The 14547-nt window shown below is 43.0% G+C and overlaps 1 protein-coding gene across 3 annotated transcripts in view; it reads left to right on the top strand.

The window, feature by feature from the left end:
- BTAF1 (B-TFIID TATA-box binding protein associated factor 1) overlaps nucleotides 1-14547 on the top strand; it is a 234766-nt gene that overhangs the window by 181312 nt on the left and 38907 nt on the right. For all 3 annotated transcript variants that reach the window (XR_012235669.1, XM_073596058.1, XM_073596057.1), the window contains exons 27-29: nucleotides 1017-1138; nucleotides 1216-1383; nucleotides 3732-3809. Coding sequence is in view for 2 of the 3 variants with exons in the window: in XM_073596058.1 (XP_073452159.1) it covers nucleotides 1017-1138; nucleotides 1216-1383; nucleotides 3732-3809 (368 nt within the window). In the remaining variant the exon portion in view is untranslated. The remainder of the gene's footprint in view (nucleotides 1-1016; nucleotides 1139-1215; nucleotides 1384-3731; nucleotides 3810-14547) is intronic.

Below are 14547 nucleotides of genomic sequence, written 5' to 3'. Positions count from 1 at the left end.
GTAGCACTGATATAAGGCCCCAAGGAGAAAAGGGACTGATCAAAGATCGCATTTTGTTCATGCTGTCAGTGCTCATGCCAAATGATTTTATGCTTTTGTAGGTGTTTTTTTTTTTTTTTTTCTTTCGCAGGAATAGAGATCACTGTACATTATCTTTAGAAGAGTATGTTTTTTGTTTTGTTTTTTTGTTTTTTTTGCCCATTCTATTTACCTAGGTGGATGCAGCTTCGAACCAATGCTGCATCTGTCCCCTGCCGCCTCTGCACTGAGAACCGAGCCATTGAATACCGCTGATGGCTCAATTCTCTCAGCTCCCTGACCGGAGAGCTGCTGCCTGTCAGTCAGCAGCTCTCCTCTGTGTTCCTCCGCGCTCATTGGTGCACCGAGCTGTGGAGGGAGCAGCCGTCTCAGTGGCTCGCTGACACAGGCATCAGTCCAGTGACTACGGAAGAGAGCGGACTTTACACCACTCTGCTGAAAACGGGTCACAGGAGTGCATTGCACTCCTGTGACCCATAGAAGGAGCCCAGCCAAACAAGCTCAGGCTGGACTTCTCCTTTAAATCAAGGATCCTATTGTAGCAGTAAAATACGCAGAGATTTTCCCAAAGAAAGCCGTTTACATTTCTTGATAGATTTACTACTTGACCCCTACTTGCCTTATGCTGCAACAATAAGGGTAAGTTGGACTAAAGATTGTTTTGGGAAGCTTTACCCTAGCACTGTAAGCCACGTTTAAAATGGACTGTGCCCTCACACATTGGATAATTGGTGCCCTGGAGCAGCTCTTTGACACTGTTTGACCTGTTGAGGGATTCACTTTTTCTGTTCTGGTGATACCACGCTAATAGTAAGGGAAAATCTAAAACTTTACACTTGTGCCAGAGTAGGTGAAGACACAGACGACAGTAAAAACCTTACAGGAATTTTATCCTTTACTGTAAAAATGATGATTTTAAAGATGCACTAAACTGACTTTAGAATCTTTTTAAACTGAGTGCAATGGTTTCCTTTTAGGATGGAGTCAATTGGTTGGCCTTCTTGAACAAGTACAAATTACATGGCATCCTGTGTGATGATATGGGACTTGGGAAGACTCTACAGTCTATATGTATTCTAGCAGGGGACCATTGTCACAGGTATGGCATTACCAATTGTGTACCCATGTACTGTAGCTTGTTGATGGGCTGAGATTAACCTGTTTTTGTTGTGGCAGATCTCAGGAATATAACAGAAGCAAATCCGCAGACTGCATGCCTCTTCCATCGCTGGTGGTGTGCCCACCAACACTGACAGGCCACTGGGTAGATGAAGTCGGGAAGTTTTGTCCTAAAGAGTACCTCAACCCATTACATTATACTGGTCCACCCACAGAGCGTGCCAGGCAAGTACACCACACTACCACTACGCTCAAATTCAGAAAGACCATTGGGAGTAAATAAAGGGACACTTGTTGTTTTTTTTGTGTTTTTGTTTTGTTTTTTTTTGTTTTGTTTTGTTTTGTTTTGTTTTTTTGTTTTTGTTTTTTTTTTTGGGTTTTTTTTGTTTTTTTTTTGTTTTTTTTTTTTTGTTTTAAACCACACAATGTTGTGTTTTTTGCCTGTGGTCACACCAGGTGCGTGGTGTGGTTTTTTTTTTTTGTTTTGTTTGTTTTTTGTTTTGTTTTTTTTTTGGTAACGTCAAGTAATGGAAAGTGGGCCTTTTGAACATGAAGTAAATGTTAACTAGTAGAAAATGGCACCTTGAGAAAAATCTTCTACTTCCTTCCTCCAGTAATATAGATCATGTAAAGCAGAATTCACAAGTTTAGAAAAGGGTTTAAAACAGAAATAAACGCTGTTTAAAAAAAAAAAGCCCTTCAGCGCTGAGCTGTCACTGCTTCTGCTGATCAGACACATTCATCTTCACCCAGTCTTTCACTTTCTGGCCAGTTTGAATGGCTGAGCCGCGATGGCGTCACTAATATACATGTGCACAGCAATTTCCTCTCATCACAGTACAGAGCATTGCTGTAAATGCCTGCTAACCTGTGCATGTGCATCTCCTTGTACATTACAGCTGACAGGGAGAAGCATGTATGACAAAGACTGATGGGGTCTCTTCTGTCCTAAAAACTCTACCTGTCAACAATTGTTTTTAAAAAGGAGTTTAATACCACTTTAAAGCAACTATTTTATAATGTAGTTTACCAATTCTTAGATGTGGTGGCTGTATTAGTTTTATTTTTTAGGATTTCTTATATTTTCACCTGGTAATCTGGCCAGTAAGTCTGTGCAACAATCTGTCCTACAGGTGTATTGGTTTACAGGCACAAGACAAACCATTTACCACTGACAGGGATGCTTACAGTCGTTAGTTTTTATTAATGTAAAACCTTCCAGAGTGGGGGCACTCTAATGCCCCGTACACACGGTCGGATTTTCCGACGGAAAATGTGTGATAGGACCTTGTTGTCGGAAATTCCGACCGTGTGTAGGCTCCATCACACATTTTCCATCGGATTTTCCGACCCACAAAGTTTGAGAGCAGGATATAAAATTTTACGACAACAAAATCCGTTGTCGGAAATTCCGATCGTGTGTACACAAATCTGACGGACAAAGTGCCACGCATGCTCAGAATAAATAAAGGGATGAAAGCTATTGGCCACTGCCCCGTTTATAGTCCCGACGTACGTGTTTTATGTCACCGCGTTTAGAACGATCTGATTTTCCGACAACTTTGTGTGACCGTGTGTATGCAAGACAAGTTTGAGCCAACATCCGTCGGAAAAAATCCTAGGATTTTGTTGTCGGAAAGTCCGAACAAAGTCCGACCGTGTGTACGGGGCATAATACTGGAGGTGTGTTTTACTGGCCAAATCACCAGGTGAGAACTGGGGGAGGGGAGCCTACAAAAAGTAATGCAGTCACCACATTAAAGAATTGGCAAGCTGCAATATAAGTATATTTTTGGGTTTAATACTAATTTAGAAATGGTAATTGAAAGCTAAAACCTTATGAGGAGCCTGAGAATGGTGTGCAGTTGTGGAGGTGTTCTTGGTACACAGTGGACATTGACAAGGGAAGAAACCGCCCCACTTCTGCATTATCTCCTTTTGTGGACCAAGAGAACCAATATGATGGGAAAAATTGGTGGGAACAGTGTGGTCAATATGATTAGGTTGTAGGAGACATGGAGAATTACTAACATGAGTTGAAACACAATACAGAGTCCCCCAAATCGTAATGTTTGCAGGGCAGTAAACCCTATAGAGAGGAGAGGACAGTATTCCAGTCTTTACAGGCATTCCTATTCAAGAGTGTCATAGAAATCCAGCATAATACTACAGTTACATAGTCGGTCAGGTTGGAAAAAGACACGGGTCCATCCAGTTCAACCATAAAATTAAACAATTAAATATACAATCCCAAAAACACACTGCTTTAATGTAGACCTATGAAAATAAAGTGTAAACATCATAAACCTCATCCCAGTCCTGCTCACCCATATCTGGAAATTCTTTGTCATTGTACAAGAGAAGTCTAGAGGGTTTTGCCTGCAATAAAGTACCATAAAATCTGAAAATGTATTTTGAGTGAGGTGACTGTAGAAGTTCTTTTTACTGAAGATAGAGGCCCTCTGGCTTAGCCATGTAGCTATGTGGGACTTGTGTCCTGGCCTTTGTGCTTCTGTAGCCCGATCCATGTTTGGTATTCTTGGGAAGTAAGGAGTGATATGTTTGTATTGCAGGTTACAGCACCAGGTTAAAAGACACAACCTAATTGTGGCTTCTTATGATGTTGTGAGGAATGATATTGACTTCTTCAGGTATTGTATTAAATTACCTATTTTCCAGGTGTCTTGGCGCTGTCCTAATTCTTGTAAATGTGTCCATGTTCTATAGTGTATTTCCTTTACCTTTTCGCTGATCTAATAACATGACCTACAAATCCAATCTGAGCACTGTGTTCCCCGTTTGCTTCTAGTTTCAGTGCTGGTAGATATCCACATGTTCCTTTTAAGAAGTATATCTTAATTGTATGGTACAAAACACAGTACTCCTAAACCCTGGGTTATAGGCTCATACCTTCAAGTGAGTGGATACTGGCAAAGCTTTGAAGAACATGCCCCCTAGGCGCCTCCCTTGCAACTAGGGTTGTACCGATACTAGTATCGGTACTCGTGCAAATGCACAATACTTACAGGCTCCTCTTTGCGCAGTGGGTCTCCTCAGTGTTAACCACTTCAGCCCCGGAAGGTTTTACCCCCTTCCTGACCAGAGCACTTTTTACAATTCGGCACTGAGTCGCTTTAACTGCTAATTGCGCGGTCATGCAATGCTGTACCCAAACGAAATTTGCGTCCTTTTCTTCCCACAAATAGAGCTTTCTTTTGATGGTATTTGATCACCTCTGCCGTTTTTATTTTTTGCGCTATACACGGAAAAAGACCGAAAATTTTGAAAAAAAAATGATATTTTCTACTTTTTGTTCTAAAAAAAATCCAATAAACTCAATTTTAGTCATACATTTAGGCCAAAATGTATTCGGCCACATGTCTTTGGTAGAAAAAATGTCAATAAGTGTATATTTATTGGTTTGCACAAAAGTTATAGCGCCTACAAACTAGGGTACATTTTCTGGAATTTACACAGCCTTTAATTTATGACTGCCTATGTCTTTTCTTGAGGTGCTAAAATGGCAGGGCAGTACAAAACCCCCACAAATGACCCCATTTTGGAAAGTAGACACCCCAAGGAATTTGCTGAGAGGCATGTTGAGCCCATTGAATATTCATTTTTTTTGTCCCAAGTGATTGAATAATGACAAAAAAAAAAAAAAAAAATTACAAAAAGTTGTCACTAAATGATATATTGCTCACACAGGCCATGGGCATATGTGGAATTGCACCCCAAAATACATTTAGCTGCTTCTCCTGAGTATGGGATACCACATGTGTGGGACTTTTTGGGAGCCTAGCCGCGTACGGGGCCCCGAAAACCAATCACTGCCTTCAGGATTTCTAAGGGCGTACATTTTTGATTTTACTCCTCACTACCTATCACAGTTTTGAAGGCCATAAAATGCCAAGATGACACAAACCCCCCAGCTCTCATTTGTTTTTGAAAATAAAGACGAGGAAAAAACATTTTTTTTTTCAATTTTCAAAACTTTGTGACAAAAAGTGAGGTCTGCAAAATACTCACTATACCTCTCATCAAATAGCTTGGGGTGTCTACTTTCCAAAATGGGGTCATTTGGGGGGGTTTTTTGCCACCTGGGCATTCCATGGCCTCCGAGACTGTGATAGGCAGTGAAGAGTGAAATCAAAAATTTACGGCCTTAGAAAGCCTGAAGGCGGTGCTTGGTTTTCGGGGTCCCGTACGCGGCTAGGCTTCCAAAAAGTCTCACACATGTGGTATCCCCGTACTCAGGAGAAGCAACAGAATGTATTTTGGGGTGTAATTTCACATATTCCCATGGCATGTTTGAGCAATATATCATTTAGTGACAACTTTGCGCAAAAAAAAATAAAAAAAAATAAAAAATTGTCTCTTTCCCGCAACTTGTGTCACAATATAAAATATTCCATGGACTCGACATGCCTCTCAGCAAATAGCTTGGGGTGTCTACTTTCCAAAATGGGGTCTTTTGGGGGGGTTTTGAACTGTCCTGGCATTTTATGCACAACATCTAGAAGCTTATGTCACACATCACCCACTCTTCTAACCACTTGAAGACAAAGCCCTTTCTGACACTTTTTGATTACATAAAAAAATTTTTTTTTGCAAGAAAATTACTTTGAACCCCCAAACATTATATATTTTTTTAAAGCAAATGCCCTACAGATTAAAATGGTGGGTGTTTCATTTTTTTTTTTTCACACAGTATTTGCGCAGCGATTTTTCAAATGCATTTTTTGGGGAAAAAACACACTTTTTTAAATTTTAATGCACTAAAACACACTATATTGCCCAAATGTTTGATGAAATAAAAAAGATGATCTTAGGCCGAGTACATGGATACCAAACATGACATGCTTTAAAATTGCGCACAAACGTGCAGTGGCGACAAACTAAATAAATACATTTTTAAAAGCCTTTAAAAGCCTTTACAGGTTACCACTTTAGATTTACAGAGGAGGTCTACTGCTAAAATTACTGCCCTCGATCTGACGTTCGCGGTGATACCTCACATGCATGGTGCAATTGCTGTTTACATTTGACGCCAGACCGACGCTTGCGTTCGCCTTAGCGCGAGAGCAGGGGGGACAGGGGTGCTTTTTATTTTTTTTATTTTTTTTTTCTTTATTATTATTTTTTTATCTTATTTTTAAACTGTTCCTTTCATTTTTTTTTTTTTTTTTTTTTTTAAATCATTTTTATTGTTATCTCAGGGAATGTAAATATCCCCTATCATAGCAATAGGTAGTGACAGCTACTCTTTTTTGCAAAAATTGGGGTCTATTAGACCCTAGATTTCTCCTCTGCCCTCAAAGCATCTGACCACACCAAGATCGGTGTGATAAAATGCTTTCCCAATTTCCCAATGGCGCTGTTTACATCCGGCGAAATCTAAGTCATAAAATGCTCGTAGCTTCCGGTTTCTTAGGCCATAGAGATGTTTGGAGCCACTCTGGTCTCTGATCAGCTCTATGGTCAGCTGGCTGAATCACCGGCTGCATTCTCAGGTTCCCTGTTGAGACAGGAGAGCCAGAGAAAAACACGGAAGTCGTTGGGGGGGGGGGGGGCATGCATTCCCTCCCACTGCTTGTAAAAGCAGTCTAGAGGCTAATTAGCTGCTAGGATTGTTTTTACATGAAAGCTGATCTCTGGCTGAAAAGAATGATACCAAGATGATACCTAAACCTGCAGGCATCATTCTGGTATAACCACTCAAAGTCGTGAATGGCGTACCTAAAGACAAAAAAATGGTTAACAATAAAGCACAGTAAACGGTAAGGTATAAAAAATTGCATATCTGAAAAGCAAGCATGATAAAACATAACAATAAAACATTGCAGAATAGAATACAGTAAAAAAGAGCAGAACAATAGAGAGAGAATAGCGAGAGAGAACAATAAAACGACAACTATTTTTTTTTTTTTATTTTATATTTTTGTTTGTGTTTTTTTTTTTTTTTTTTTTTTTTTTTTTTTTTACACTTTTTTTTGTAACTAACTTTTATAACTGTAACCGGTTCCAGGTTCGGGTCTCTCAAAATGCGATGGCATCTTGGGAGACTCTGTGAAAGTGTGCCTAGTCTGTGCAATGCTGTACCCTACGCTAATACTCAACTAGTGAATGGTAGCGTTCAAAACATTCACCAATGCAAAGACCAGGATTATCAGGACAGGAGGGACAATAATAGCGGGTGTCACGCCTATATCCGCGCTTGCTGCAGACACGACATCTTTTTTGGGGGTTCGTTGGGTAGGGGTACTCGGGAGGACATAAAGAAAATGCCTCTCATGCAGCCGACTGCATTTGGTTGGGGATGTGAATGGGGGAAGTACGGGCGCTGCAGAAGCGGTGGGTTCCCAATTAGGATTGGCGAATGCAGCAGGAAGGGCATTATGGGCTTGACGGGCCTGTGTTTGTCTTTTTGGTGGCAGCGGGACACTACTTGTGCTTGCCACCTCACCAGCTTGAACTGCACTTATGGGACTCGCCACGTCACCAAGTGTTACTGCAGTGCGGGTTTGACTACGACCGGGGTGTACTAGGCCGCTGGTGCTTGCCAGTTCACCAAAACGCTACCAAAAAAACTGTTAGCGATCACAGGGATCAGGCCTGACTCTGCGAACGCTGCAGTTATGCGTTAAGTGTTTTGTAAGTGTCAGTGATCGATCGATACTGCACTTGGGTGGGCTGGGCTGGGCCGGGCGGAGGGGCAAAACGCAGGTGCTAGCAGGTATCTGGGCTGATCCCGCTAACACTGCGTTTGTGGGAACCCTAAACTGCTGGGGACGCTAGTATAGATCTGATCAGATACTATATCACTAAGGGAGGTGTACGGTGCGTGCGTGGGTGTTAGCGGTACTGGCGCTAACCTGACGCTGGTGCTTGCCAGTTCACCAAAACGCTACCAAGAAAACTGTTAGCGATCGCAGGGATCAGGCCTGACTCTGAACGCTGCAGTTATGCGTTTAGTGTTTTGTAAGTGACAGTGATCGATCGATACTGCACTTGGGCTGGGCCGGGCGGAGGGGAAAAACGCAGGTGCTAGCGGGTATCTGGGCTGATCCCGCTAATACTGCGTTTTTGGGAACCCTAAACTGCTGGGGACACTAGTATAGATCTGATCGGATCAGATATTGATCCGTACAGATACTATACCACTAAGGGAGGCGTATGCTGCGTGCGTGGGTGTTAGCGGTACTGGCGCTAATCTGACGCTGCCTGGGGCGATGCATATCACCGCCGGGCGATCAGGGGGCTAAACCTTTATTAGGTAATAAACGGCGGGTGCCCTGACACTATAAAAAATAAACGAACTAACCAGCGTCACCCGTAACGGTTATACGGTGATCAGTGGTGAAAGGGTTAACTAGGGGGCCATCAAGGGGTTAAAACATTTATTAGGTAGTATATGGGGGTCCCTGTCGCTATAAAAAGCTGACGGCGAACCTAAATATTTACCTCCCTAACTAGCGTCACCAGCGACACTAATACAGCGATCAGAAAAATGATCGCTTAGTGACACTGGTGACAGGGGGTGATCAAGGGGTTAAAACTTTATTAGGGGGGGTTAGGGGGGTATCCTAGACCTAAAGGGGGGTAATACTCATTGCCCTAACACTGTAACTGTCACAAACTGACACCATGCAGTAATCAGAAAAAAAAAAAAAAAAAATACTGCTTGCTGTCAGTTTGTGATTGGGGGGGGATCGGGGGTGTAAAGTATGCCTGGCATGTTCTACTGTGTGTGTGTGTGTGTGTGTGTGTGTGTGTGTGTGTGTGTGTTGTGCACTTACATGTCTTCTCTCCTCGGCGCTGGGACGGAAACTGCCAAGCCGAGGAGAGATGACATCACATCCTCTGCCTGTGTGAAACTACACACAGGCAGAGGAGGATTCCGATTGGCTGGGAGCGATCGCGAGGGGGGGGGGGGGCCACGATCGGATGGTCTCCCCCTCGCCTCCCGACGCTCCCAGTCAAATGCCGACCGCCGCTGGCACCGGGGGGGGGGGGTCCGATCGGACCCCCCGCCCGCGGGAGGCAGATCACGTACAGGTACGTGATTCTGCCTGCCCGTGCCATTCTGCCGCCGTATATGTGCGTTAGGCGGTCGGCAAGTGGTTAAAGAAGTCCGGGAATTGTGGAGCTGTCAAAAAAAAAAAAAAAAAAAAAGCAGCAGCCAGCAATGTTTATTACCAACATTGCTCAGCCCTGAAACACTAAAATAAAAAAACAATGTTTCTTTTTGTATATTTCTGTTTCTTCATCTGCAGATCAAAGGGATGAACAAATGTTCCTCTGTTTTAACCCCTTAACCCACTCTAATCAGCCTTAACCACTTGCCGACCGGGCCATAGCCGAAAGACGGCAACAGCGCGGTCGGCTAGTTCTGGGCGGACGTCCATGGACGTCCTCCCAGAATACTGCTCTCGCGCGCCCCCTGGGGCGCGCACCCGAGAACTTCCGTGACCGCCGGGTCCAGAGGACCCGGCGCATCACGGATCACGGTAAACAGCCGCTGATCGCGGCCGTTTACCATGTGATCGCTCTGTCAAATGACGGAGCGATCACATGTCAACAGACCGGCGTCATCTCATGACGCCGGTTCCTCCCGCCCCTCTCTGTACCGATCGGTACAGTGCGAGGGGAGAGGGGGAGGGATCGGATGGCAGCACCGCTGTGGGCTGGATGTGTAGTGCCCACAGCGGTGCTCAGTGACAATTGCTGTCACATCCATCCATCCCTCAATGCTCAGCCAACCCTGCAATACTCTGCATAACACCCTGCAATACTCTGCATAACACCCTGCAATACTCTGCATAACACCCTGCAATACTCTGCACTATACCCTGCAATACTCTGCACTATACCCTGCAATACTCTGCACTATACCCTGCAATACTCTGCACTATACCCTGCAATACTCTGCACTATACCCTGCAATACTCTGCACTATACCCTGCAATACTCTGCATAATACCCTGCAATACTCTGCACTATACCCTGCAATACTCTGCATAATACCCTGCAATACTCTGCATAATACCCTGCAATACTCTGCACTATACCCTGCAATACTCTGCACTATACCCTGCAATACTCTGCACTATACCCTGCAATACTCTGCATAACACCCTGCAATACTCTGCACTATACCCTGCAATACTCTGCATAACACCCTGCAATACTCTGCATTATACCCGGCACTACTCTGCAATATACCCGGGCACTACTCTGCAATATACGCGGGCACTACTCTGCAATATACCCTGCAATACTCTGCAATATACCCCGCAATACTCTGCAATATACCCCGCAATACTCTGCAATATACCCCGCAATACTCTGCAATAGCCCGCAATACTCCGCAATTTTTAACCAGTTCCCGCCCACAGTCATATGACATCCCTGACTTTGAGCGGGTATATCTGAATGATGGGTGCAGCTACAGGCATCATTCAGATATCAGCTTTTTCAGCCAGCGATTTCCTACACCATAGGAATGATCATAGCTGCTGTTCCACTGCTTGATCATTCTTATGGGAGGCGAGAGGGGACGCCCCCCCTTCCCGCCACCCTCCGGTGCTTCTACCGACTCACCGCTACGATCGAAGCCAAGATCGTTTTTTTTTTATTATTATTTCAGGCTTCCCAGCCTAGAGGTGAGATGTGGGGTCTTATTGACCCCATATCTCACTGTAAAGAGGACCTGTCATGCCATATTCCTATTACAAGGATGTTTACATTCCTTGTAATAGAAATAAAAGTGATCAAAAAATTTTTTTGGGGGGAAAAAGTGTCAAACTAAAATAAAGTAAAATAAACAATAAACAAAAAAAAAAAAAAATTTAAAGCGCCCATGTCCGTGTGCTCGCATGCAGAAGCGAACACATACGTAAGTCCCGCCCACATATGAAAACGGTGTTCAAACCACACATGTGAGGTATCGCTGCGATCGGTAGAGCGAGAGCAATAATTTTGGCCCTAGACCTCCTCTGTAACTCAAAACATGTAACCAGGAAAAAATTTTAAAGCGTCACCTATGGAGATTTTTAAGTAGCGACGTTTGGCACCATTCCACGAGAGTGTGCAATTTTGAAGGGTGACATGTTGGGTATCTATTTACTCGGCGTAACTTCATCTTTCATATTATGCAAAAACATTGGGCTAACTTTACTGTTTTGTTTTTTTTTAAAGCACAAAACTGTTTCTTTCCCCAAAAAAACGCGTTCGAAAAATTGCTGCACAAATACCGTGCGAGATAAAGTTTCAACAACCGCCATTGTATTCTCTAGGGTCTTTGCTAAAAAAAATATATATAATGTTTTGGGGTTCTATGTAATTTTCTAGCAAATAAATTATGATTTTTACATGTAGGAGAGAAATGTCAGAATTGGCCTGGGTTCTCCAGAACGCCTGGAGGTGCTCCCCTGCATGTTGGGCCTCTGTATGTGGCCACGCTGTGTAAAAGTCTCACACATGTGGTATCGCCATACTCGGGAGTAATAGCAGAATGTGTTTTGGGGTGTAATTTGTGGTATGCATATGCTGTGTGTGAGAAATAACCTTCTAATATGACAATTTTGTGAAAAAAAAAAAAAGAAAAAAAAAATCTTGATTTTGCAAAGAATTGTGGGAAAAGATGACAATTTCAAAAAAACTCACCATGCATCTTTCTAAATACCTTGGAATGTCTTCTTTGCAAAAAGGGGTCATTTGAGGGGTATTTGTACTTTTCTGGCATGTTAGGGTCTCAAGAAATGAGATAGGCCGTCAGTAATTCAGGTGTGATCAATTTTCAGATATTGGCACCGTAGCTTTTGGACTCTCTAACATTCACAAAGACCAAATAATATACACCAAGTTGTACTTATTTTTACCAAAGATATGTAGCGGTATAAATTTTGGCCAAAATTTACGAAGAAAAATTACTAATTTGCTAAATTTTATAACAGAAACAAAGAAAAATTCATTTTTTTACCAAATTTTCAGTCTTTTTTCTTTTATAGCGCAAAAAATAAAAAACCCAATGGTGATTAAATACCACCAAAAGAAAGCTCTATTTGTGTGAAAAAAAGGATAAAAATTTCATATGGGTAAAGTGTTGTATGACTGAGTAATTGTCATTCAAAGTGTGAGAGCACCGAAAGCTGAAAATTGGTCTGGTTAGGAAGGGGGTTTAAGTGCCCAGTGGTCAAGTGGTTAATTAACTCCCTATTCGCCTTCATTTAATTATTATTTTCCTGCTTTTTTTTAACAATTATAAACTTTTTTTTTTTTTTTTTAGTTTGCTTTGTTAGATATAGATATATATAGATATATATATACACCGTATTTATCGGCGTATAACACGCGCCGGCGTATAACACGCACCCCAAGTTTAGGAGGGAATTTTAAGGAAAAAAACTTTTAGGAGGGAAGTTTAAGGAAAAAAAACTTACATTTAAATGCTCATCAGTGTTCATCTGCAGCCTTTCCCCAGTCCCCAGTGCAGCCTTGTCCCCAGTGCAGCTTTGCCCCCAGTGGTCCGTGCAGCCTTGTCGCCGCCGACATACAAACGTTTAGTTTGTATTTTTAAACATGGCGCCGCGGAGTTCGGAGGGACTCGGGGGCGCTCGTTCAGCTGAACGAGCGTCGCCGAGGACACAGTGACTGGGCGGAGCCGAGATACACATATCCGAGGGTTCTCGGCTATTCTCGGCGCCGTTCACAGTCTACGCCCAGTCCCTATGATGGACATAACAGAGGTCCAATGGCGGGACTGGGCGTGACTGTGAACGGCGCCGAGAACCCTTGGCTATGTGTATCTCGGCTCCGCCCAGTCACTGTGTCCTCGGCGGCGCTCGTTCAGCTGAACGAGCGCCCCCGAGTCCCTCCGAACTCCGCGGCGCCATGTTTAAAAATACAAGCTATGTGAATGTCGGCGGCGATCGCTCCAACAGATCACAAAATAGCGGGGATCGGCGTATAACACGCACCCACGATTTTCCCCTTATTTTAAGGGGAAAAAAGTGCGTGTTATACGCCGATAAATACGGTATTTATTATTACATACCAAAGCAAACAAAAAAAAAAGTTTATAAACGTTAAGGAAAAAAAAAGCAGGAAAATAATAATGGAGGCGAAAAAAAAATCAATTTAATTTGTAAGTAACTTTTCAATGCTTTGTACTATTGCTGACAGCTGAAGTTAAAACAAAACAGTTGCGGTAGGTATCAGTAATTGGTATCAGCGAGTACTAAAAAAAAGTATCGGTGCATCCCTACTTATAACTTAACCCACCCTGTGAGTTGTTAGGTTTTTTTGCTCATTTTCTTAGGTGATGAACCTCTTCAGTGCCCTCTACTACAACAAAAGCAGTGTATTCAGATCTGTGCAGCCTTGGTAAACCCTTGAGAGCCAGACCCCATGCTGTGGGGACCGCCTCTGTAATATTGATGCAGGCGCTGGATTCAGCACAAGCGCTCCACTTCCCTTTTAATACAGCCATCTCTGCCCAGGGCTCCAAAATGCCGGGCCCCTTCCCCAGCATCACAATTTCTACCAGAGGTGGATCTTGAGTGGCCTGGAAGAGCTTGGCAATGGGAAGAGAATGAGAATGACCCACAGACTGTGTTAAAGGAGGCAAATGATTTCTCAATCCCAGGCTCTTATACACCTAAAGCTGCAGCTTCATGCTATGTGGTTATGCTTACTTTGGTGCACAAAAGCCTCAGTATTGTTGCACTTGATTCTCCTCTGTCTCACCATGCCCTTTGGATACAAAGACCTACTGAATGTAAAAAGTCATTCCCTGTTCAAGAACAAATTGTCATAAATTGCCTATCGGGTCAATCAAAAAGACTTTTTTGCTCCTTTTTAAGTCCTTGATGAGCCCTATTTTAAACCTCTCTGTATCATTTGAAGATTTTATTCATTCAAAAATTCTGCACATAGGAAGTTTGAGACATCCCTAAAGGCTATTTACACTTGCAGGCCCAGATCTGCAACCACTATTGCTGTAATATTTTGTTTGTCAAACTGCAGCTAACTGGAACAACCAACACAATCTGTATTACAGGACTATCTTAACTAGGCAGTTACCTTGTGCCCTGCTGTTTTGTGAGAATACCCTAGAACAAGTAATGAAACTGATTTCCAGAATGGCTCTAATATCATTCACAGCTGAAGCTGTCTGTGAAAGACTCACAGGTATACTTTGAAGGAGGATGTATTTTACATTGAAAGGGGGGGGAGACTTGGTCTGCAAAAGCAAACCGTCTTCCCCAAAGACCTCTTTCCATAAAAGGGGTGCCCTCACTCCTGAGAGTGGCGGGACATTGGGTTTGCTTTCATCTGAGTCCCAGACGTGGGCTCAATCTGATTTCAAAAGGGTGCAAAATAAAG

This window comes from Aquarana catesbeiana, linkage group LG08, assembly GCF_042186555.1.
Source record: "Aquarana catesbeiana isolate 2022-GZ linkage group LG08, ASM4218655v1, whole genome shotgun sequence".
Lineage (NCBI taxonomy): Eukaryota > Metazoa > Chordata > Amphibia > Anura > Ranidae > Aquarana > Aquarana catesbeiana.
This window is presented reverse-complemented; position numbering and strand designations above follow the sequence as displayed.